This window comes from Dipodomys ordii, unplaced genomic scaffold, assembly GCF_000151885.1.
Source record: "Dipodomys ordii isolate 6190 unplaced genomic scaffold, Dord_2.0 Scaffold7, whole genome shotgun sequence".
Taxonomy (NCBI): Eukaryota; Metazoa; Chordata; class Mammalia; order Rodentia; family Heteromyidae; genus Dipodomys; species Dipodomys ordii.
The window spans coordinates 7,433,989-7,459,395 of NW_012267223.1; the positions used below are offsets into that span (position 1 = coordinate 7,433,989).

The window sequence follows — 25,407 nt, forward strand, 5'->3', positions numbered from 1 at the left end:
GGCTGCACTGGAAGGCCCGCAGGCCTGGGAATGCAGATTGGAGGAAGGAGTGTTTTTTCCAAGTCTGCAAGAGCCTGAGGGTCAGGAGGGAAGTGCTGGCTGAGCCCAGGAGCTCCCTGTGGCTCTAGAGGGAGGGCCTCCCCCAGCTCAGTGCCTGTTGGCATAGATGCCTTCCCTGCCCTCATTCTGTCAGATGGAGATATCCTCAGACCTGCTTCCCAGAATGTGGCTGGAGGGCTGAGCCCACTTCCAGACAGGCGGGGCTGCGCTCTCACACTGTGATTTTCCTGCTCTCTGAGAATGTCTTTGCTTTGTCACCTGAAATGTTGTCAGGAAGCCAGGCTCCAGTGGTACACACCAACCTGGAGGATAGTGGTTTGAAGTCAGCAGGGGCAGAAAAAGCCACAAAGCTCCATCTCCAAGTAACTAGTTAAATGTTGGACTGGAGGTGTGGCTCAAGTGGATCACTAGCTGTGAGCAAGCAAATCCAGTGGGAGTTTGAGGTACTGAGTTCAAACCCTGGTATTATCACACACACACACACACACACACACACACACACAGTGTCAGAGGTGAGTGTGATGGCATATACTATTATCTGAGCAATAAGGAAGCAGAGGCAGGAAGATCTTGAGTTGGAAGCCAGCAGGGGCTGAAGAGAGGAATAAAGAGGAAAGTAGAAAAGGAAGGGAGAGGAGGAAGGGAGGAAAGGGTTCAGATCGGCCCATCTCCTGCCACTAAGACCCAGGTCTCTCTCTCTTTTTTTTTTTAAATTGTGAAAATACTGTACAGAGGGGTTACAATTACATGGGTAAGATAATGAGTACATTTCGTATCAAGCATTGTAGCCTCCTCCTTTGTTTCCCCTTCCCATCCCTTCCCATCCTACCCCCCCACCCAATCCTTCCCCCCCACCAAAGTCGTAAAATTCGTTTTCAACATAACGACTTGTACATCTCATTGTTGCAATAGGTCCACCTGTATCCCTATTTAAACGAGTTGTTTTTCCCCTTCCCCTCCACAAATTATACCGACATCAAATACAGTGAAAGCAGGGGTTATACTGTGGGGGAGGGACATACAAAGCAACAAAGAAATAATCTTATAAATGTGTTAGAAACAATCACATGAAAGAAAAAAAACATTTGAATACATATCTTAGGGTTCATTTCTCTAACATCACCTTATCTGACTTTTTCTGCTTGGACTCAGACATATAGTAGATATTGCAACTAATGGAAACCATGGGACCTGTTTCTTTGGATCTGGCTTACTTCACTTAATATAATTTTTTCCAAGTCTTTCCATTTCCTAACAAATGGGGCAATGTCATTCTTTCTGATGGAGGCATAGAATTCCATTGTGTATATATACCACATTTTCTTGATCCATTCATCTTCTGAGGGGCATCTGAGTTGGTTCCAAATCTTAGCTATAGTAAATAATGCTGCAATAAACATAGTTGTGCTGGTAGCTTTAGTGTGGTCTTGTTTGTGAACATTTGGGTAAATGCCCAAAAGTGGGATTGCTGAAGACCCAGGTCTCTTTAGCAAGACTTGATATGTTGCCAAGAAACAAAAAGAGCACTGGTATTGTCTGATGAGCCCACATTTTATAAATACCCATTTTGTGTCCAGTAAAGAGACAGGCATTATTCTTTTTGGCTGGTTTGGTTTATATTTGTTCCATCTATACATTATGATGTTTTTTTTCTCTGAATCATTTTTTCTCATCATATTCCTTCGCTACAAATACTGTAGAATGCACTCTGAAGATGCGAACATAGCCATCTGTGCATAATCTTGTTATTGTACTCGAAGACCAACAAGGACTCTTTACTGTCTTACACTCAGTCCACATTAAAGCTTCCTTAATTACCTCCCCAGATATACTGTTAGTTTATTTGAAGTGAGACCTAGTCAAGCATGGTGGATGATTATTCCTTTTGTCTCTTTGGTTTCCCTTCACGTAGAACATCACCCATCCTCAGCCACATTTTTCCATTTTTTCCCCCACAACATTGACTTCTCTCTCTCTCTCTCTACCTCTCTCTTCTCTTCTCTCTCCATCTCTCTCTCTCTCTCTCTCCCCCCCCTACTTGAATTCAAAGCCTTACATTCTCGCTTGGCTTTTTTGCTCAAGACTGGCACTTGAGCCGCATCTCCACTTCCAGCTTTTTGTTGGTTAATCGGACATAAGAATTTAACAGATTTGTCTGCCTGGATTGGTTTTTGAACCTTGATCCTCAGATCTCAGCCTCCTCTGTAGCTAAGGATTACAGGTTGAGCCTCTGGCACCTGACTTGGCATTGACTTTTTGTCTTGTAGAAGCACCCTGGGTATGCACTTGCTCATTCATTTCCTCGTGGTGGCATTTAATTTGTTCTCCCAGTAGCTGTATTTCCTTTAACCTGGAAGTTACCTCCTGAAGTTTGATTAGGTTCAGTTAAATGATTTTTGGTGAGACTCTTTGATTTTATAAACTTCATATTGTATCCTGCCAGGAGACACGAGAGGTCAGGGGCCTATGACTAGCAACACTAGATTGAATCACTTTATAAGGAGCTAATTGTCAGTTCTGTCCAATTTGTAAGTGGCCTGAGGATGACCCTAAATGAATACCTGTCTCCACTGATCATCAGTTGTTATACAGGAGGCTGAAGAACTGGTGGCTTTCTAACCCTATCCGCCCCTTCTGTGGGCACAAGCCGCTATCCCTCATTGCCTAGTAATGATATGTTTATTCCAGTGGGTCCAGGTAAACCTTTAACTCTTTTCCTTTTAATTATGATGTGTGTGTGTGTGTGTGTGTGTGTGTGTGTGTGTACGTACTAGGGCTTGAACTCAGGGCTGTCTCATAGCTTGTTTACTCAAAGCTGGTTCTCTACCACTTAAGCAGCAGCTCCACTTCTAGCTTTTTGCTGCTTAACTGGAGATAAGAATCTCACAGACTTTGCTCCTTGGGCTGGCTTTGAACCTTGGTCCTCAGATCTCAGTCTTCTGAATAGCAAGGAGTACAGGTATGAATGAACCACTGGCCCCTATCTAATTATGAATTCCTAGAGCAGAAGTTGGTATTCTATTCTACAGTGGTGAGAAATGACTTTAATGTCAGTATAGGTTCATGGATTTTTATTTATTCATGGTTTATAGTAAGCTATAGTAGTTATTCTTTTGATGTCCAAATTGCCCCAGATTTGGCCGGCCAGCAGCAGCCTCTCTGAGATCTTTCTGGAAGCTGTTTTGGATTTTTTTTTTTTTTGGTCCGGTCGTGGGGCCTGAACTCTGGGCCTGGGCGCTGTCCCTCAGCTCTTCAGCTCAAGGCTAGCGCTCTACCACCTGAGCCACAGCGCCACTTCCGGCTTTTTTTTTTTGCTTATGTGGTGCTGAGGAATCGAACCCAGGGCCTCAGGCATGCAAGGCAAGCGCTCTACCACTGAGCCACCTTCCCAGCCCCTGTTTTGGATTTTTGCAATCTGCTACAAGATGCCCTAGACTCACTCCCTTTCCTCATAGTTTTGATTCCTTTTGCGGACTGGGCAGGAATATATTCATTGACAGAGGAGTCTTTCACTTAATAGCGGCCAGGAAATATATATGTTCATGCATTTAAAATAACATTTCCTCTCTTTTAATTAATTAAGTAATTAATTAGCTAGTACTAGGACTTGAACAAAGTGTCTCAAACTGTTGCTTGGCTTTCTTGCTCAAGATCAGTGCTCTACCACTTGAGACATGCTTCCAGTTCAACATTTTGCTTATTCATTGAAGACAAAGTTTCAAGGCATTTTCTGCCTGAACTGGTGACTTTGAACCACAGTCCTCCAGATCTCAGTCTCCTGAGTAGCTAAGGGTATAGGTGTGAGTCACTGGTACCCACCTATTTGTTTTTGTGGTCCTGGAGACCAAAGCTAGAGCCTTTGCATGCTACAAAGGTCTCTATTGCTGTACTGTGTCCTCAGCTCCACGAGGACCTTGTGAGTTATTTTCATGTTGTAGGACTCATCTTCTTTTACTTTTATCTCTTTGTTTCTATTTTGTCATACTGAAACCCTGGCTCCCTGTAGGAACATTAATATAATTACTTATTTGCTTTATTCTGATATATACGTATATATATTATTTTCAAAATCTGAGTAACAATGTTTCAACGAAGGGTACAGCTTCTGGGCTTCTTATAGTTCTGAAAAATATTGGTCCTTCAATTAGATTCCACTTGGACATCTAGCTGGATGTGCAGCTAATATCACTTGAAAGGATGCTTTCCTGGTGGTCTTATTAGCAAGTTTTTATATAGTAGGGCTTGCTTGCTGCACTTTTATTTTTTTAATAGGTTCTGCTTAGTTTTCCTTTGCAATTAAATTGATTTATTTTCAAATCAGACACTTCCATGATACAAAAGTTAAACCATAGGTGCTGGTAGCTCATATCTGTAATCCTAGCTACTCTGGAGTCTGAGATCTGAGGATCACAGTTCAGTCAGCTTAGGCAGACAAATCCATGAGACTCTTACCTCCAATTAACCAGCAAAAGGCTGAGCTGGAGGAATGGTTTGAATAGTACAGAACTAGTTTTTAGTGAAAAAGCCAAGTGAGAGAATGGTCCTGAGTTAAGCCCCAGTACCCTCCCCCCCAAAAAGATACACAGTCATGTTTAGTGTGTTGTTTAAAGACATTTTACTTCTTTTGTTGTTGTTGGTTGTGGGGCTTGAACTGGGCCTGGGCACTGTCCCTGAGCTCTTCAGCTCAAGGCTAGCATTCTACCACTTGAGCCACAGCACCACTTCCAGTTTTCTGGTGGTTAATTGGAGATGAGTTTTATGACTTTCCTGCCCGGGCTGGCTTTGAACCACAATCCTCAGATCTCAGCCTCCCGAATAGCTAGGAAGGATTACAGGCATGAGCCATGGGCACCGGCTGACATTGTACTTCTTTAATGCCCATTTCTGATTCTTTAGGATTGAACTCCACAATAGCACTGAGCACATCTCACACATCATTTTCTCCGTGAAGCGCACACCACAGCCTGCTTGAGCTTCAGAACAGTAGTCTTCAACACTTCACTTGAAGCATTTTGGGGGTAAAATTACCAACAAAAAGCCCAAGTCTAATCTCGCACTCATTGGTGGCTCATGCCTGTAATTCTAGCTATTATGGAGGTTGAGATCTGAGGATTACAGTTAGAAGCCAGCCAATGCAGAAAAGTCCATGAGACTCATCTCCAATTAACCACTAAAAGCAGAACTGAAGGTGTGGCTCACGTGGTAGAACACCAGCCTTGAGCGAAAAAGCCACTTGAGAGTGAGAGGAGGTCCTGAGTTCAAGCTGTGCACACATGCACACACCACACACACACACACACACACACACACACACACACACACAAACATGTCACAGCAAAAGGGACATTGTGGTGTGCAACCTGAAATAGGAAGTCATACCATTGCACCTCAGCTGGCAATTTGTCCTTTGGGCAAAGTCATTTGTTGATTTATTTATTTTGCAGTTCTGTGTCTATCCAGGAATAATTCTAAGAGGCTCAAGTACTCATTTGAGGGTTAGCCCCCTACATTTGTAAGTAAGCTACTTTGAAATATGGAATCTGCAAATGAAGAGGTTTGATTGAATATATATATATATTGATTGATTGAATATATATATATATATATATATATATATATATATATATATATATGAATTTGCTGTGTGGTAGTGGTTTCATTGCTTCTCTGGACTGCCTTTTCCTGGTACTGGGATCTCAGGGACTGAGTGGGAGTCGCCATGTCTCTTGATTTCTCTTCATGTGGCTGTCAAGGTCTTGATCTCATTCCTTTGCACACAGGTTTGTGGACTTCCACGCAGCGGCCTCCACCTGCTCGCCCTCCCGAGCCTCCCTGCTCACCGGCCGGCTTGGCCTTCGCAATGGAGTCACACATAACTTTGCGGTCACATCTGTGGGGGGCCTTCCACTCAACGAGACCACCTTAGCTGAGGTGCTGCGGCAGGCTGGCTATGTCACCGGCATGATAGGTAACGCTGGGTGCTGTGCCCTCTGTGTTTATCTGGCTGCTTCCTGCTTGCAGAAGAGCCTTTATCTTCTCTGCCCATGTCTGCTTTTTTCTTTTTCGTGTGTGTGTGTGTGTGTGTGTGTGTGTGTGTGTTAATACTGGGGCTTGAACTCAGGGCCTGGTTGTTGTCCCTGAGCTTTTTTGCTCAGTGCTAATGCTTGAGCCATAGCTCCACTTCGGGCTTTTTGGTGGTTAATTGGCGATAAAGAGTCTCATGGACTTTCCTACGTGGGGGTGGGAGAGGGGACTGCGTGGCCTCCAACTGTGATCCTCAGAACTCAGCCCCCTTAGGAGCTAGGATTAAAGGTCTAAGCCACCCTCCCTAAAATGGATGGGCTTTTGTCCTAGTACTTGCTACCTCAATGCCCATGGCTGTTCTTCGGCTCAAGGAAGCAAGAAGTAAGAGGAAAGGGTTCTAGCCTCCAGTGTCTTACTTTGATCAAGAAAGCAAATAGTCCAGGGCAGTCGCCCATGCCTGAGAGGTTGAGAAGCTGATCAGCAAGATCACTGATTGAAGGCAGCCCAGGAAGAAAGGTTCCTGAGACCCATTCTCAAACCAGAGCTGGGTGCAGTGGTATGTCTGTCTGTGGAACTGCATGGTTAGTTGAGATGGGTAGGTTCGCAGTTCCAGGCCAGCCCAGGGAAGAAAGAAGATGGGACAAGGCTTGTGATCCCAATGACAACGGGAAGCCTGAAAGTAGGTGGATTGAGGGTCAGGCAGGCCCTCTACGTAGAAAGGGAAACCCTATCTCAAAATAACCAGCACAAACTGGGCTAGAAGCACACAGCAGTATCTAGGGAGTCTGGCAAGCATGAGGCCCTGAGTTCAAGCTCTCAGTATTGCCATAGAAAGGAATGGAGGGAAGAAGGGAGGATGGGAGTGAAGGAGGGAAAGGAAAAGAAAGAAGGGAGGGTGGAAGGCAGGCAGGAAGGAAGGAAGGAGGGAAAAAAGGAAGGAAAGAAGAAAAAGAAGGAATGAAGGATGGAAGAAAAAGGAAGGAAGGAAGAGAAAACACATTCCCAGGTCTTGGCATACGTATATCCATGTGTATGTAAGTAGTACATACATACATGCATGCATGCATGCATATTGTGAAGTCACGTCTTTAAGTGCTGACATTTACTGTGTTCCATGCATGTGATGTTTCTTAATTGTGCAGTGACAGGACTGTTTCTGGCTGGTGAGAGGCCTTGCTTCCTGGCCTCTACCAGGATCGAGGCTGGGTCTGGAGGGCCTGCTGCCTTCTTTTTCCATGGGCCTCCTGCAGAGGCTGAGACAACCCAGCCGTCCCTCCAGCCTCCCCAGGGGCAGCCTCTGATTGTTAGTCACTCAAAGAGCTCACTCCAGCGGGATTCCTGCCTCTCTCCACCGCAGTGAAGTGGCATGGGAGGGTGTGCCAACCGGCAGGTGACAGCCAAGGCCCTTGTGAATGAGCCACCAGTGCCTGCAGCCTCCCCTGTTCACCTGTTGGAGGCTGCTTTACCAGAATCAAGGCCTGGCACCTCTAGTGTTGTCTGTACCCCCTCCTCTGGCCTAAAGAATTTCTTGTCATTGTGCTCCAACTGAAGGGGTGGTATTGTCCCAGAAGGGCCAGCCTCCATCAGTTGGAGGAGGGGCCAATTAAGATCCAGCCTCCTCTCTTTCCAGTCTCTTTCTCCCCCTTCTCAATCCCCCAAGGTAAAATTACTCCAACAACATTGACACCAAAACAACCACACTCAGTTCCCACTGGGGGGGAGGGGCAACTTACAGGCACTGCCAGGATGGGCGTGGCCAAGAAGCCTATGCTAAATAGGGGTGGGGCTCCATCCCACAAACCCCGCCCCTTGTGCCTGTCTAGTAAAACAGCCTCTCCCAGGACCCCTGGTCAGCTTCCACCCTGCCCTCTCTCCTCTCTCCTTTGGTTGTCCTGGAAAGGAGATTTTTGAAATCATGAACTAAAGCACACTTAGAGGAAAGGGTAAAATCTGCTAAAAGAATAGTCCCTTTCACAACACTCACACTGTCGGGCTGGGAAGGTGGCTCAGTGGTAGAGCGCTTGCCTTGCATGCCTGAGGCCCTGGGTTCGATTCCTCAGCACCACATAAGCAGAAAAGAAAAAAGCCGGAAGTGGCGCTGTGGCTCAAGTGGTAGAGCGCTAGCCTTGAGCTGAAGAGCTGAGGGACAGCGCCCAGGCCCAGAGTTCAGGCCCCATGACCGGAAAACAAACAAACAACACACACACTGTGCTACTAATCTGTGTCTAGGATACCACTCAACTCCTCACCTTACCTTGTTTATCCTTACAGTTTTGTTTTTTGTTTTTTTTTATGGGACTGGGTGGCTTAGCGGTAGAGTGCTTGCCTCGCATGCATGAGGCCCTGGGTTCAATTCCTTGGTACCACATAACAACAACAAAAATGTCACTGAATAAATCATAAAAAATAAAGTATTGAAGCAACTTTTCATCCTTATTATAATTTTGGAATTAAAATAATAATTTTGATATCAGTTTGTATTTCCATGTCATGCCTAAATCCATGTCTTCCAAATTTTTGTTAAGATTTTTCTTTTTTTCCCTCTCAAACCTGTGGATCAGTTGCAGGAAGAGAGTAAGGGACTCTCACGGAGCCCCATCCAGATTCTCTGACTGTTTTTGTTTTTTGTTTTTTATTTTGGCAGTTCTGGAGTTTTGAACTCAGGGCCTGGGGCTTGCTAGGTGAGAATTTGCTGCCTGAGCCACCCCTATCCCTTTTTGCTTTTAGAGTATTATTATTATTATCATTTGCTTTCAGATTCTTTTCTTTTTTGGGGGGGGGTCCAGTTGTGGGGCTTGAACTCTGGGCCTGGGCGCTGTCCCTCAGCTCTTCAGCTCAAGGCTAGTGCTCTACCACTTGAGCCACAGCGCCACTTCTGGCTTTTTTTTCTTTTTGCTTATGTGGTGCTGAGGAATCGAACCCAGGGCCTCAGGCATGCAAGGCAAGCACTCTACCGCTGAGCCACCTTCCCAACCCCTATTATTATTATTATTTGCTTTCAGATTATTTTCTAGGTAGAGTCTCACTTTTTGGCCAGGGCCAACCCCAGACTGAGATCCTCCTACCAATGGCCTCCCACATCGCTGGGGTCACAGATACGTACCATCATGTCTAACTTACTGATTGAGATGGAGTCTCACTAACTTTTTTTCTTGGGCTGGCCTTGAACCATGATCCTCCTGATCTCTGCCTCTCATGTAGCTAGGATTACAGGAGTGAAGCATCCTACCAGGCTCCTTCTTCTCCTTCTCTTTCTCCTTCTTCTTCAAGACAGGGTCTCTATTTAGCCCCGGTGGGCCTTAAACTCTCAGCCCTCCTTCCTCAGCTTCTTGAGTGTTGGGATTATAGGTGTGCACCACCAACCACACCTGATTTGATTGTTAATATTGAATTTGTCTTTAAAAAATGAGTTGGTAGACTTTTTTATAGAGGCCCTATCTGATCATTTACTTAGCCACCCTCCTTTGGTTACCCGTTAGTTTCTTTCCTTTGTGTTTCTGAGTTGTGCCCCTGTTTAGATCTTTGTATCCCATTTTCTCTAACTGCTCACCTTGGGATTCATTTTCCTGGAGTCTTACCCTGAAAGGGAATGAACAGATCAGAGGTTCTGACCTGGTCAGTCTGCCATGCGGCCCCAATTACTTCCCCAGACCTGATGCGTTTACCAAGCTGAGCAGCAGGTGGCTGAGCTTTCTCATTTGCTACACTGTGGGTGTCTCAGCCCTTGAGCGGAAGATGAGATGAAGCTAGGAGGGAAGGGGCCTTTGAGACTCTGCAGCATGGGCACCTGCATCCTGGGCCTACTGCTCTGGTCTATATGTGGCTACTGCGTGAGCCTCTGTGAGGGCAGAGGCTCAGGGTGCTCCTCATGCTGGCCTGGCCTGGCCTCCCTTCTGCATGCGGCTTTCCTACGTCGTTGTGAGTCTTTCTTGCTCAGTCCCTGTGGGTCCTAGACAGTCCTAGATGAAGCCAGCTTGTCTGCCTTCTTGGCTGGCCGTGAAGCTGATGGAGAACTGAGTGTGGGACAGGCTACTCAGCGTGTGGGCATCCCTCTGGGGATTCCTCTGAAGTCTCTTTATTTTTGCACAGGTAAATGGCATCTTGGGCACCATGGCTCTTATCACCCCAACTTCCGAGGTAAGAATAGCTTCATTACTTAGGAGACAGAAAAGAAGATTGAGTGTGTAAAAGGACTTATTAACGTTTGAATCAGGGGCAGGTGGCTCACATCTTTTTTTTTTTTTTTGATCAGTCCTGGGCGCTGAACTCTGGGCCAGGGCGCTATCCCTCAGCTCTTCAGCTCAAGACTAGCACTCTACCACTTGAGCCACGGCACCACTTCAGGCTTTTTTCTGCTTATGTGGTGCTGAGGATTGAACTCATGGCCTCATGCATGCGAGGCAAACACTCTACCACTGAGCCAACTTCCCAGCCCACACTTCTTTAATCCTAGCTGAGATCTGAAGATCATAGTTCAAAGCCAACCCAGGCAGGAAAGTCTGTAAGACTCTTATCTCCAGTTAGCCACTAAAAAGGTAGAAGTGGGGCTGGATATGTGGCTTAGTGGTAGAGTGCTTTCCTAGCATGCATGAAGCCCTGGGTTCGATTCCTCAGTACCACATAAACAGAAAAAGCCAGACATGGCATTATAGCTCAAGTAGTGGTAGAATGCTAGCCTTGAGCAAAAGAAGCTCAGGCTACTGAGTGTCCAGGCTCTGAGTTCAGAGCCCCAGGACTGGCAAAACAAAAAAAAAACAAAGTGGAGCTGTGGTTTAAGTGGTAGACTACTAGCCTTGGGCAAAAAAGCTAAGAGACAATGCAGTGTCCCAGGCCCCATGTTCAAGCTGTAAGACCAGCAGAAACAAAACAACAACAAAAATAACCTTAAGCATTGTACAGGGATGAACTCAAGGCCTCAAGCTTGCTAGACAGGTGCTCTCCCACTTTAGCCATGCCCCACAACCTGGATTTTCTCTTAGAAGCATGATACTATAAGATCAGTCTATGTGGCTGTTCACTTATCCAGGGCCCCACCTATCCATTCCCCTTTCCTCTGGCCATTTTATTTTATTTTATTTTATTTGGGTCCAGTCGTGGGGCCTGAACTCTGGGCTTGGGCGCTGTCCCTCAGCTCTTCAGCTCAAGGCTAGCACTCTACCACTTGAGCCACAGCGTCACTTCCGGCTTTTTTCATTTTGCTCATGTGGTGCTGAGGAATGGAACCCAGGGCCTCAGGCATGCAAGGCAAGCACTCTACCACTGAGCCACCTTCCCAGCCCCTCCTCTGGCCATTTTATAACCATGCAGCTGGCCTTTTCCTTAAATGTGCTTCTCTGGTTGTTTTGCAGACCCCTCACCTCCTTCGCCCCTAGTCCCAATGGCTCTCCCTATTTTCTCTGAAGAAGGGCCGCCTGCCTGCCCTTGTTCTAGAACTGGCAGATTGTTCTTCCAGATGTGCTTTTGAAAAATGGCCAAAAGAAAAAGTGAAGACCTGATTTCTCCATGCTCTGTGAAGGAGTCTTGCTTTTCCCCCTTGGTCTTTGATTCATATTTGGCTTGTGATGGGTTGGACTGGATCACACTTTTGACACCGTGAGTCCTTATTCCCAGAATCCTGATGCTGAGGAGGGAGGGATACTGAGACTGAGTCCTGCCCCAAGGAAGTGGTGCCATGTTAGATTTTTTTTTTGAGTATGCCAGGAGAATGGGAAGTAGAAACAGGGAGAGAGAGAAGGAGAGAGGGAGAGAGAGAGAGAGAAACACCTCCTACATACTTGCTATCCCTGGATCAGACAGTCTCAAAAAGCCTTCTGATGTAGACACTTGAATTATCTTGGTTCGTATCTCCCATCCCCTCCTGCCTCGTTTTACCCTGCCCATGAGTACTGTCTAGTTCCCACAAACCTCTGCTGCTTCTCCACACCTGCCATAGATCATCCACACAGTCCCCTGTTCCTCACATGTCTCCAAGGCTCTTCTTTCCCTGGGTCATTTCGCAGAAGGAGAATCCAGAAAACAATATCTGTTATCTAGACCAGGAGTTGATATAGACCTATGGCCCAAATCTAGTATGCAAGTCTGTTTCTGTTTGGATCTTTTAAAAAAAACTGTATAGATATATACATACACACATATATGTATATGTATATATATACATATATATGTATATATATGCATATATATATATATATATATATTTTGTCTTTTCTTTTTTGGTACTGGGGATCAAACCCAGCACTCACTAGGCAAGCCCTTTGCCACTGAGCTACATCCCAGCCCCAAGTCTGTTTTTGTAAATAAAGTTTTATTGAAGACAGCCATGCATTTGTGGACATATTGTCTGTGGGTGCTCTTTTACTTCCACAGCAAAGTTGAGAAGCTTCAACAGCTTTTATGGGCCCAGCCCATAAAAACCCAAGATATTAACTCTGGCTCTGGTCTCATCTTCATACCAAGTGCAGCCAGGGCTGGGCCACTAATCTATGGGGTTTCCAGCTCTATTGATACACACCAGGGCAGCATGGAACTCGCATTTTTAACCCCACTACTGCTCACATTTACCAGCTATTCCATATATACCACCACTTACGGGGTGGCTGAAGATGTAATGTCCCAGCTCCAGGAGCATGGCAGTGATGGGGAAGACTCAGGTCACCATGCTGACAGCAAGTCTGCAGGCTGGGCTGGGACTATGAAGGGAGCAAGAGTGGAGCAGACATTCTGTAGGAGACTTTACACCAGAACCCACTGGACATCCCTGGTACAGCTTCACAGAGCCATAGCGGCTTCATGTGCAAGGCACTCTGGGAATTGGAGATAGCTGGGTTAGTAGGAAATGTGTTTCTGAGTGGCTGTGGTATGTACAAGGACAGAAGACCAAGCTGAGGAGGCAGTACTCCCTGTTTACCTGGCCTGGAGTTCCAGGCTGTGGGCAGATAAAACTCCCGGAGATCTGATTTCTGTTGACTACTAGGGAAATCAAGAGAGCTGACACAGTTTCCCAGGTGCTTAGGGAAGGCTGCTGGCAACAATGTCCATTCTTCAAGAGACATTTTGAGAGTCCTGCCCCAGCCCATCACATCCCTACATCTGGGAATAACTTCATTCTCTAATCTGCCTTGTTAGTTTGCCTTCTCTTCCTGCCCCTGCCGGCCCCCCTCTTCCCACCCCACCCCACCTGTCTCTCTGTCTTTCTCTCTGTCTTTCTCTTTCTTTCTTTCTTTCTTTCTTTCTTTCTTTCTTTCTTTCTTTCTTTCTTTCTTTCTTTCTTCTTTCTTTCTTGACCAGGCTGGCCTTGAACTCTCAATGCTCTTTCCTCAGCCTCCTGAATGCTGGAATTATAGGCATACACTTCCACCCCTAGCTCACCTGCTCATCTCTTAGGACTTCACCTATATACTTTATTTTCCCATAAGATGTGAAAATTTTTTTTCTATTTTTTTGGGGGGGGTCCGGTTGTGGGGCCTGAACTCTGGGCCTGGGCGCTGTCCCTCAGCTCTTCAGCTCAAGGCTAGCACTCTACCACTTGAGCCACAGCACCACTTCCGGCTTTTTTCTTTTTGCTTATGTGGTGCTGAGGAATCGAACCCAGGGCCTTGAGCATGCAAGGCAAGTGCTCTACCACTGAGCCACCTTCCCAGCCTTAAAGTGTCATATGTGTAGCTGATTGTCACCAAGTGTGCCTGTTTAACCGATGATGGCAGACACTCAATAATCCATCCATCTACTCCCTGCCCCCCACCCCATGCTAGGTTAACTCTAATCACAAGATGTTTTGCAAATCTAGTCTTACAGCCAGAACCCAGCAAAGTGATTTTTCCCAGCTTAGTTCAAAAAAGGATATTAATCAAATCCTTTTTTAATTACATACTCCAGAGTGCCACAATATTAAATCATAGGAAATTAATTTTTTTCACTGGTGTGAAGAAGGCGGGCACATTGAGAAGCAGCTGAGTGTGGGGGAGGGGCACTAACCAGATGTTTCTCTTCCAGGTTTTGATTACTACTTTGGAATTCCATACAGCCATGATATGGGGTGTACTGATACCCCGGGCTATAACCACCCTCCTTGTCCGCCATGTCCACTGGACGCTGGCTCATCCAGGTAATGCCATTCAACATTTCATGTCCAAGAACAAGGGGATATCCAAAGGAGAAGATGCAGATGGCAGAGAGTCTAGACAGCAAATACATCCAGGGATCTGTAAATGCATTATTTGCATTATTTGGATACAAAGAGGAGAGAGATGACTTTTTTTTTTCCTGTAAGAATTTTCCCCAGGTGTCTTGGATTGTTTAGCTCAGCTGGAGAGAGCTTTGAACTATGCAGGCCTCTGGCAGAGGGGACTTCTACCCTCTTCCTGCTGGCTTTGTTCCTGTACCACTCATCTGACCTCAGGAGGGGGGAGAGGGAGGGAAAGGGAGAGAGGAACAAGACAAAAGAGAATAAAGGTGAGGGGAGAGAAGGAGAGAAAGATTGAGAAAGAGAGGAGGGGAGGAGGAGAAAGAGATTGAGAGAGAGCTTCTACTCATCAGACAAGTCTTGACATTGGAATGCTATCCAGCCACCGAACAGGATGTTTTCAGGAATAAGTTTAACGAAATGGGAAAATGCACATGATGTAACCGTACGTAAAAAGCCGGAAGCAGGTCATCAGTGCGATGCTCGCGACCTCTATTTCATATCTTTGTTTTTGTTTTTGTTTTCCTTTCCTGTGCTGGTACTTCCCTGGGATTGAACTCAGGACCTTGCTTAGCTTCTTTTTGCTTCAGGCTGGCATTATACCACTTGAGCCACACTTCCACTTCCAATTTTTTGGTGGTTAATTGGAGATAAGAGTCTCTTGGATTTGGCTGTTCAAGATCCTCAGAATTCAGCCTCCCAAGTAGCTAGGACTGTAATCCTTACAGTTATGAGCCACCAGACCCTGGATTTGCATCCATACCTTTGTGGCATTACAGAGAGAGAGAGTCTGGAGAGATGAAACAGAATGTTGCTAAGGGCTCACTCAGCTTGTGAAATGGAAAGGGTATCCGTTTTTCTCTTTGTATTTCCTGAATGTTCTGCATGATTGAGCAATGGAATCATGAGGAGAAAGGATGCTAAGCCTTATGTAGGTAGTAAGTAAATGCTGGCGCTGAGCGCCACTGCTCAGTCTACGCTTAGGTTCTTTCTAGGGCCACAGGTGTCTAAGTTGCTTACTGAAGCTCAGCTGGCTCATTAATCCACAATAGTTACTGTAGTTATGGCTATTTATTTGGAAATGGTTGCATTCTGGGAACTACCTACACTTCCCTGTAATCCCATGATTCCTGTGTGAGGCAGTCATTTACCTACTTTACAGGTAAGGAGCTTGAACTTGGTTCGGTTCACACCGGAGTTAGTAAGAGATGAATGGAAATTCCAGTGTGGGCCCCTCAGAGTCCAGAGCCCATGTCCTCTCTGCTGGTGGTTGGATCAGCATTGTAGATATCAGCTGGTTGCTCATTGGAACTGTAAGAATTCAGACTTGACCCCAGGTCTGCATTCTTTTTTTTTTTTTTGGTCAGTCAGTCATGAGATTTGAACTCAGGGCCTGGGCGCTGTCCTTGAGCTCTTTTGCTCAAGGCTAGTGCTTTACCATTTTGAGCCACAGTCCCACTTCTGGTTTTCTGGTGTTTAAACAGATAAGAATTTCAGGGGTGGGAAGATGGCTCAGTGGTAGAGCTCTTGTCTTGCATGCCTGAGGCCCTGGGTTCGATTCCTCAGCACCACAAGAGCAAAAAGAAAAAAAGCCGAAGTGGCGCTGTGACTCAAGTGGTAGAGTGCTAGCCTTGAGCTGAAGAGCTGAGGGACAGCGCTCAGGCCCAGAGTTCAGGCCCCACAACCGGACCCCCTCTCCCACCTCCCCCCAAAAAAGAAGTTCACTGGACTTTCCTGCCAAAGCTAGCTTGGAACTATAATCGTCAAATTGCAGCCTCCTGAGTAACTAGGATTACAGGTGTGAGCCACCAGTGCCCAGCCCCAGAACTGCATTTTAATGAGATTCCCAGGCCCTTCAGGTACATATTACAAGTGGACAGCATCTGTTTCTGCCTCCCTAACTGAGGTATGAGTGTTATATCTGTAAGTGCACCTGGTAATACATCAAGGTATGAGTTGTAATGGCCAGTCTCTCATTGTCTCTCTCTCTGGTGCTAACAAGTCTTTTAATCCATATTAAAATTAGACGGCCAGGTGTTGGTGATTCACGCCTGCAATCCTAGCTACTTGGGAGGTTGAGATCTGAAAATCCCGGTTCCGAAGCCAGAGTGGGCAGGAAACCATGAGACTCTTTATCTCCAGTGAACCAGCAAAAAGCCAGAAGTGGAACTGTACCTCAAGTGGTAGAATAACAGCCTTGAGCAAAATAGGTAAGGGGCAGTGCCCACGTGCCCTGAGTTCAAGCCTCAGTATTGGCACAAAAAAGACTTAACATTGTTACAGGCCATCTTATATATTGATGGCCAAACACCGTGTGATCTCAAGGCCTGATCATGGACATAGGACAAAACTAGGTATTGCCTGCTGGTCAAAGAGGCTGTCGCTTGGGTTGGACATAGAGAAAGCCAACGATGGGGCTGCTAGTGGACTGGAGGACCTGCCTTGAAATCCCCTAGCCTGCTAGACCCCTGCTGCATCTCCCTGCAAAGCCGGCATTTGTAGGCATCCTAGTGAACTTTACAGAATAGCTGGCTTGTCCGGGAGTACCCACATCTGTTCAGAGGGAATGGAGGAAGGTGTGTGATGCTGATGCTGGTTTTATGTTTGGAGGAAGTGATGGACTGGCTAAGCTATTAGGAGCCATCCCACTAAGTGCTTCAGATTTCTCCCTGTCACCTTCTGTTCTGCTCTGTGCCTACTCAGCTTGTGGAAATGAACACGCCTCTATCTGTGCTTTCCACCCAGGAGCCTGGAGAGAGACTGTTACACAGAGGTGGCCCTTCCTCTTTATGAAAACCTCAACATCGTGGAGCAGCCTGTGAACCTGAGCAGCCTTGCAGAGAAGTACGCAGAGAAAGCAGCCCAGTTCATCCAGCAGGCTAGGTGAGAAGCCCCTGCCTCCTGTACTAACCCAGCTCCAGCCCACTCTTCCACAAACACCACGACCCCAGCACGTTCCAGGCTATCATGCAGTAAAGAAGGACGCACACATGTCTTCTACATAAAACTGGCAAAAAGTCCCTCTGGGATGTCTAGTCCTAGAGTAGAAGTTCCTCAGGATTCCTGGGGGCTTACCTGTCCTGCTTTGATGCCATGGGCATTCTGTCTTCTCCTACAGGAGGACTTCCTTGAAGGTAGGGCCTGCCCACTGTGTGTGGGGACACTGAAGGCATTTCTTGGATTCCTTAGTCAGCAGAGGGTATTAGGATCTTATTGTTGCTATAAGAAAATGGCCACCAACTCAGGCATGTGCTCATTCACACGGTGCATTGTGGTACCGCTAGCTATCTGTGGGTACCGAGCACTTGAGTTGAGGTAAGGGCCCCCAAAATGCAGGGTGAGAGTATTTTATTGTATTACATAGTTGCCCCCCAATGTCTGTGGAGGATTGGTTCCAGGACCCCTAGACCCCTTGTCCCCCAATCCAGGGATGTTTAAGTTCTTTCCATAATATGGTACACTTTACATCATCTCTAGATGATTGGTGACATCTAATACAATCTAAATTCTACATAAATAGTTGTTATATAGTATTGTCTAGGCAATAGTAACAAGAGAAAAGTCAGTCCATGTTCAATACAGACATGATATTTTTTCTATCTAAATTTTTTTTCCCATCCGTGGTTGCTTGGAACCATGCGTGCAGAATCCGAAGTTATAGAAGGCTGTGTATGCGTACCCTATACACATACATATGCATATGCATATAATACACACATACTATACCTATACATATGCATATGCATATAATACACACACACTATACCTATACATACACGATGAGATACATGTACAATATAGATACATACACTGCAAGTGTATATATGCACATATGTGTGACATAATATTTATTCTCTTCACCATTTTATTTTTATTTTTTTATTGCCATTGTAGAGTTGATACACCGAGGGGTTACAGTTATATGAATCAGGTCATGAGTGCAATTGTTTTTGAACCGTGTCTCTCCTTCCCTTGCTCTTTCCCAGTTTTTCCCTCCCATCCCCACACTCACAGGATGCACAGTTCATTTTCCACATAGTGTCTAATGACTACCACGGTTGTATTTGTTCACCCTTTGTTCCACCTCTTCTGTGCCTCCCCTTTACCCTTCCAAATACAAATAAACTAAGGAGACAAAACGAAAAGAAAACAAAAACAGTGTCAACTGAAAAAATAGCTCTTGTTTCCTTTTTGTGGAGTTCATTTCATAACATATTATTTTTGTTTATTTTTGTTTTTTTGGGTCCGGTTGTGGGGCCTGAACTCTGGGCCTGGGCACTGTCCCTCAACTCTTCAGCTCAAGGCTAGCACTCTACCACTTGAGCCACAGCGCCACTTCCGGCTTTTTTCTTTTTGCTTATGTGGTACTGAGGAATCGAACCCAGGGCCTCATGCATGCAAGGCAAGCGCTCTACCACTGAGCCACCTTCCCAGCCCTCATAACATATTATTTTATATGTCATACGCACATAGCTATTCAACCTTTGTCATCCACTCCTATTTGTACCCTCCTTTGGCTTCAGTGAATGTCTAGAGTCCTGTATAATTTATCATGTCCGTGTCCATGTCTGTGTCCTGTGTATGTGTGTTTAATGTGGTATTTGGCAGCACTAAGTATACTGTATCTCTAATCTTTGTTTTAAGAACATTTCACCTTTCCTAAAGGAAACTGTGTACCCGTTAAACATGAACTGCCTTTTCTTTCCCTTGCAACTCCCAGGTCACTCTGCTACTCTACTTCTGTCTCTGAATTTAAGTGCTCTGAGGATCCCATGCAAGTGGAACACTTCAGTATCTGTGCTTTCATGACTAGCTCATTTCATTTAGCGCAGCGTCCTTATGGCTGATCTGTGTTGTGACACAGGAGGCGCTGGATTTTTAATTTTACTTAATTTTCCTGAATTTAACTTAAATGAGTCAGATTTCTGGCTGTGCCAGTATCAAAAGTACTCGGCTTCTGTTACCTCTCTCTTAATATCTCTCACTCCCTGCCTCCCTCCCCCCCCAAAAAAAATCAGGGTCTCCTGCATGCTTGGATTGCTGGAGTTCTACCACTTGCTTGGCCTTTTCACTCAAGGCTGGTACTTTACCACTTGAGCCATGCCTTCAATCTGGCATTTTGCTGGTTCATTGAAGATGGAGTCTCTTGGACTTTACTATGGGTTCATTGGAGATACAGTCTCTTGGACTTTATTGGAATCATGATCTCAGCCTCCTGAGTAGCTAGAATTACAGGTGTGAGCCATCACTGCCAGCTTCCAGGAATGCACTTGGCTGAGTGCACTCATTATCCTTCTGTGTCCTCTTTATTGCCCCCGCCGGTGGGAAGGGGCTCCTTGAAGGTGGAAGAGGAAAAGTAGGGTGGGGTGACAGTTCCATGTGTGGCATGGAATGGGGACAGACAGCTTTCAGAGTGGTACCAGTGGAGACCATCCCAGCTCCTCCAAGCCTGACATTCTGCAGGGAATCAGGGTTAGTATAAAACAGATACCTGATTTAAATATCCCTTGGCATCTTGTGAACCTTTGAGATTCCCCATGGTCATCTGAGCCTTCCCTTCATTGCTCGTGCGTGCGTGTGTGCGTGTGTGTGTGTGTGTGTGTTTGTGTGTGTGTTGGGGCCTGGGCACTATCCCTTCGCTTTTTTACCTAAGTCTGGTACTCTACCACATGAGCCACCCTTCCACTTCTGGCTTTTTGGTGATTAATTGGAAGTAAGAGTCTCCCGGAGTTGCCTGTCTAAGCTGCCTTCAAATTGGGATCCTCAGATCTCAGCCTGTGCATAGCTGGGATAAATGGCATGAGCTACTCATGCCCAGCTTCCACTCATTCTTTGAAGGGACACGATAAGTTAGATTCAAAGTACAGCTGTTTAGAGTATAGGACTTTGTTCTTGGCCAGTCCCAAGTTCAAATCCAGACTGTCCCTTTACTAGTTAGAGACAGACCCAGGACAAGTCTTTTTGTCTCATTTAGCTTCTGACTCACTGTCTGAAATGGGGAGTTTGGGGGTTCTTATGAGCATGAACACAGACAACAAGAGTCCCCTGTAATACTTTCTCAGTAATTGTGAAAGGACATGAACTAGTACTTCAGTGAGCCTCATTTTTATTGGCTGGATGAATGACTTTCACATTGCTTATAGGGTTATAGACAAACACGTCCTTCCTAAGCCTAGGATGCTGACCCTGTGAAGGATTTTCCCAGAGGTCAGCAAGACTCATTGAGGCCGTGGAGCAGACAGGCCGGCTTCTGCAGTTACCTCTTGGTTCTCCTGTTTGCTTCAGCACCAGTGGAAGACCCTTCCTGCTCTACTTGGGCTTGGCCCACATGCATGTGCCCTTACCTGAGATCCAGCCATCGGTAAACCCAGGGAGCCAAACACCATACCGTGCTGCACTCCGGGAGATGGACCATCTAGTAGGGCAGATTAAGGACAAAGTTGACCACACAGCGAAAGAAAACACCTTCCTCTGGTTTACAGGTAAAGTGATAATCCAGCCAGCCCAGCACAATCTAGGGGACACCCTGGGAAGAGCTGAGCTTGATCAGAACAAGCTTTGCAAACAGAGCAGGGGTTCCCTTTGAACTTGGGGCCCTGAATGTTTGTTGGCTTGAATGCCGAGTATGTGTCTGTTGGATCCTCCAAGGCCAAGTCCTGGAAAGGTTTGTACTGACAGAGCTTGCGCCTGGCTGGCCCCAGAGGTGCTGATTAGCTGTGGGTCAAGTTGAGATCTGGATCTGAATCTGCATTTCATTGTGGTGGAGAGTTGGCTTAATCTTCTAAATGTGGGGAAATGAGCTCATAAATAATGGCGCGTACTCCACAACACAGTGGGAGGTTCTAAGATGCTGTATGTGAAGAACAGAGTGTGTGTCAGATGCTCAGTAAACAGTTGCTGGACTGAGACGGACGCTGATGACATAGCAAATGGGGTTGCTAAAACTGTATGAACAGGCACAGGGCTGTTAGACCAGAGGCTCAAGGTGGGGAACCCTAGGCAGAGAAAGCTGGCCTCTAGTGCAGAGCCCAGAACAGACAGGCTCCTATCAAGGACACTACATTGTTGTTGTTATTGTTTTGTCTTTTTTTGAGAAATGATTTTACTTGGGCATGGTGGCACATCCCTATAACCCAAGACTTGGGAAGCTGAGGCAGTAACATCTAGACTTACTTAGGGAGACTGTCTCAGAGAGACACAGAGAGACAGAGTAACTCTTTCTGTTTATCTCAGGCTGGCCTCAAACGGAAGATCCTTCTGCCTCAGCCTCCCAAATGTAGAGATTCCTGGCATATACCACTACCCCAGGCAGGAGCATGTCTTTATAAAGTTAGGGTTCCTATTTGCTTTTCCAAGTCCTTTGGTCCAGTCGTGCTGTGTGCCAGGGATATGGGGCCAGGGAGGGAGAAAATGTGGAAGCTTCCCTGCCCACTCACCATCCCCTTTTGCTTTTTCCTTGGTTTTCTAGGTGACAATGGACCATGGGCTCAGAAGTGTGAGCTGGCAGGCAGCATGGGTCCCTTCACCGGTCTGTGGCAAACCCATCAAGGTTAGAGGCTCAGCTGGGGTTAGTCAGTGTGGGAGGAGGGGATTCTGCCTCTGGGAAGGCTGACCAGACCTAGGGGCCTCTCTGTGAAAGAGCAACATGGGCCTGGCCTCCCCAGACATCGAGAAGAAGCCAGTGGGGCTGGAGGGAGCATCTGATGAGCCTGGACCACCCTGCTATCTTTGCTCCCTGTGTTCCCTGCTGAGCCCCCTGCCACCCCCCCAAAAAAAAACCCAAGCCCCTAAGAAACTCACTTTGTCTTTGCTTTCCTCCTGCCTCCTCCTCTCCTCTTCTCTCTCCATCCAACTATTCATTCACTTTATTCATTCCAGGGCATATTTAGTGCACAACTATACAAGGTGTCTCTAAACCCCTACACCAGGGAAAGGTATGTAGAGAGAGCTTTGATTATAGATGAAGAGAGAGGCTTGGAAAGGTGAAGTCACTTTTCCAGGGCCACACAGCTTGTGAGATGGAGCCGGGCTTGTCCCTGTGGTGAAATGGTGCTGGCCCCACTACACCAGGCTGCCTTCCAGGCTGTCCAGCCTCCAGCCTCCAGCTCAGCTCCCATCTGCTCTAGGAAAGCTCCTCACAGGGACTGTGACTGTTGGAGCTGAGCTGGGGAGAGCGAGGCACACAGAACAAAGCTCTTGAAAAATGCTCATGTGCTTTTCAATGCCTAGCTTGCTCGGGAAAGCATTTGTCTTAAGGAAAGAAAAAAAAACTAGCCAAGCACATTATTTATCTACAAGATGCTCATAGCAGAAGATGATGAGAAATAGCTGAGCTAGGTGGGGTGGCTTACATTTATCATCTCAGCTGCATGCAAGGCTCATTCAGAAAGCTTAGAAGGGTCTTGATTTAGAACCTTCCTGTGCACCCTAAGAAGGTGACCTGCTTGGCTTCTGTCTGGAAAATACCTTATTGGACTCTTTCTTCTTTAAGAATTGGTTTTGAGATAGTGACTCTAGTTTCAGGATATAGAGTGGGGTCCTGGTCACTTGGAACCTCTTTGCCAGATAAGAAATAAGTTGGCTAGCTGGGCAACTTTCCATTCTGTCCCCTTCCTCCTTTCCTTTCTCCTCCTCTTCCTCCTTTTTTGACTCTTACAAGCATATATCAAGCACCTACTTTTCCCCATCCATCCTTTTATTGAGTACCTACTATGTTTGAAGAGCTGTGCACAATCCTGGAGATCCAAGGTCAACAAAGGCCCTGGCCTGCAGGAGTGATAGATGGTGTAAAGCAACTTTTTCTCAGGCTGAGATGTGCAGACAGTCCTGGGGATTCTGCTAAAAGGCAGGACCTGGATTCTGTCTCAGGAAGTCTGGGGTGGGGAGGGCCGGTCTGCATTTGCAGTGCTGCTCAGGTGATGCCAATGTGGCTGGTAATCACGACCACATCCATCAGAGAACAGCTAGCCAAGAGCACCCATGTCGCCCAGGCAGGCCTGCGGTCACTGGGAGGCAGGCCACAACTTCCATTCCCACTACTGCTCATCAGATGTGTCCCCAACTAGCAAGCATCCTTAGCACAAACCCAGGGCTTGATAGCAATGTAAATTCCTCTATGGGATGGACCCGGCAAGCTGTGGCATTATCATTGTTAATTAATTAATTATTATTATTATTGTTAACTTGAGACAAAGTCTGGAACTCACCATCTAGCCCAGCTTATTCTTGAATTCTCATTCCTCCTGCTTCAGCCTCTCTGGTACTGGGATTATAGGCATGCACCACCGCACTCGGCACATCTTGCATTTAGTAAGTCCTTTGGATGACGTACAGCTTGGCAGACACTAGTAAATGAAACTTAAGTTCGAATCAATCCCTCAGTCTCACTATCCACACTTCAAGGTTGGAGTCATGGCTGCCATATTGGCTTGTACACATGGAAGAGAAGTCCATGTGCACTTACTTCCCTTGGTGGTTTGAGTTCTAGAGAACAATAGGAGACAGCCAGGGATTTGCAGGGAGGCAGGGAGGGGAGTCTGGGCAGGGGTGTGAAGACCAGAGGTCAGAACTGCCCAGGAACCTGCGCATTTGAAGTTTGCACTTACCAGGTCAGATAGAGAGCATGGTCAATATGTGAAAGCCGTTTCCCAGTGAATGGCTTTAATTCTGAAGCAATGTGAAATCATAAAGTATTTGAAGAGTGAGAGAGAACGTGACAGTTACTTTTAAAATTGAATGTAATACATACTAACCAATTTAAATTGTATAATTCAGTGCCACTTAGCAAACTCACAGCGTGCTACAGTTGCCACCTCTGACTGGTTCTAAAACATTTCCATTATCTCCAAAAGAAAAGTCTATCTAGGCTGGTGGCATGGATCAAGTGCTAGAGCACCTACCTAGCAAGTCACAGGTAGGCCCTGAATTCAGATCCTAGTTCCATATAAATAGAAGAAAGAAAAATCTGTGCTCTTTAACACTTGCTCTCCACTCTAACCCCTCTCACTCATTATTTATTACATTAAAAAAAAACTCTAACATGCTGGGCATGGTGGCTTATGCCTATAATCCTAGCTACTCAGGAGGCTGAGATCTGAGGATCGTGGTTCAAAGCCAGCCCGGGCAGGAAAGGCTGTGAGACTCTTATCTCCAATTAACCACTCAGAAAACCAGAAGTGACACTGTGGCTCAAGTGTAGAATGCTCACCTTGAGCTGAAGAGCTGAGGTACAGTGCCCAGGCCCAGAGTTCAAGCCCCATGAGTGACAAAATAAAAATAAAAAGAACAGGTATGTACCACGATGGTCAGAGAGCCAAAAACTATATGTGAGATAAGATAGTAGCAACATCCCCAGGAATATCCTCACATTCAAAGAATGCCAGAGTTTGAAGATAACCTCAGTAACCTGTATTCCAACCACCTTCCTAACTGAATGGGGAAACTGAGGCCCAGGAGGATAGAGGGCTTTGAATCTCCATTCAGCCACTTTGTCAGCTCAGGAAGCTCTGTTTCCTCCCCTCTCTTATGGGGGTGGGTGGTGCGCCCCTCTCTCCCCCCCCCCCGCACCATGGACAGTGGAGAGAGTCAGATGGGGTCAGATGGGGTCTTTGCTCATAACTTCATTCCTAGCCCAGATGACCTGGGTGTCCCCCACCAAGAGAAGAGTTGGAAGAAAGTTGGAAAATACTTATGCAAGTGCCAGACAACCTAAATAACAGATAGCCAATATGAAGAATGTTCTGGGCATCTGCCTTGAGAAACTTTGTTCTGAGTAGATTGCAGGCCATCTTCTGGTCACACCCTGTTTGGGGGCAGGGCTTTCTGACCATCCTTGTGGCTTGATAGGCTATCTTTGGGGTCCAGCACTTGAATATGTGATTGGTATTAGGGATGGGTGCTTCTTTCTTTCTTTCCTTTTTTCTTTCTTTCTTTGTTTCTTTCTTTCCTTCTTTCTTCCTTCCTTCCTTCCTTCCTTGCTTTGTTGCTTTTCCTTTCTATCTTTCTTTATTTCTTTTTTCTTTATTTCTTTATTTCTTTTTTTTGGCCAGTTATGGGGCTTGAACTCTGGGCCTGGGCACTGTCCCTCAGTTCTTCAGCTCAAGGCTAGCGCTCTACCACTTGAGCCACAGTGCCACTTCTGG

General features: G+C 46.2%; 1 protein-coding gene across 2 annotated transcripts in view; it reads left to right on the plus strand.

Annotated features, from left to right (window-relative positions):
* Arsg (arylsulfatase G) overlaps positions 1–25,407 on the plus strand; it is a 112,973-nt gene that overhangs the window by 57,743 nt on the left and 29,823 nt on the right. For both annotated transcript variants that reach the window (XM_013037898.1, XM_013037899.1), the window contains exons 3-8: positions 5,841–6,028; positions 10,174–10,221; positions 14,077–14,188; positions 17,012–17,149; positions 20,552–20,748; positions 21,735–21,815. In XM_013037898.1, the coding sequence (XP_012893352.1) occupies positions 5,841–6,028; positions 10,174–10,221; positions 14,077–14,188; positions 17,012–17,149; positions 20,552–20,748; positions 21,735–21,815 (764 nt within the window). The remainder of the gene's footprint in view (positions 1–5,840; positions 6,029–10,173; positions 10,222–14,076; positions 14,189–17,011; positions 17,150–20,551; positions 20,749–21,734; positions 21,816–25,407) is intronic.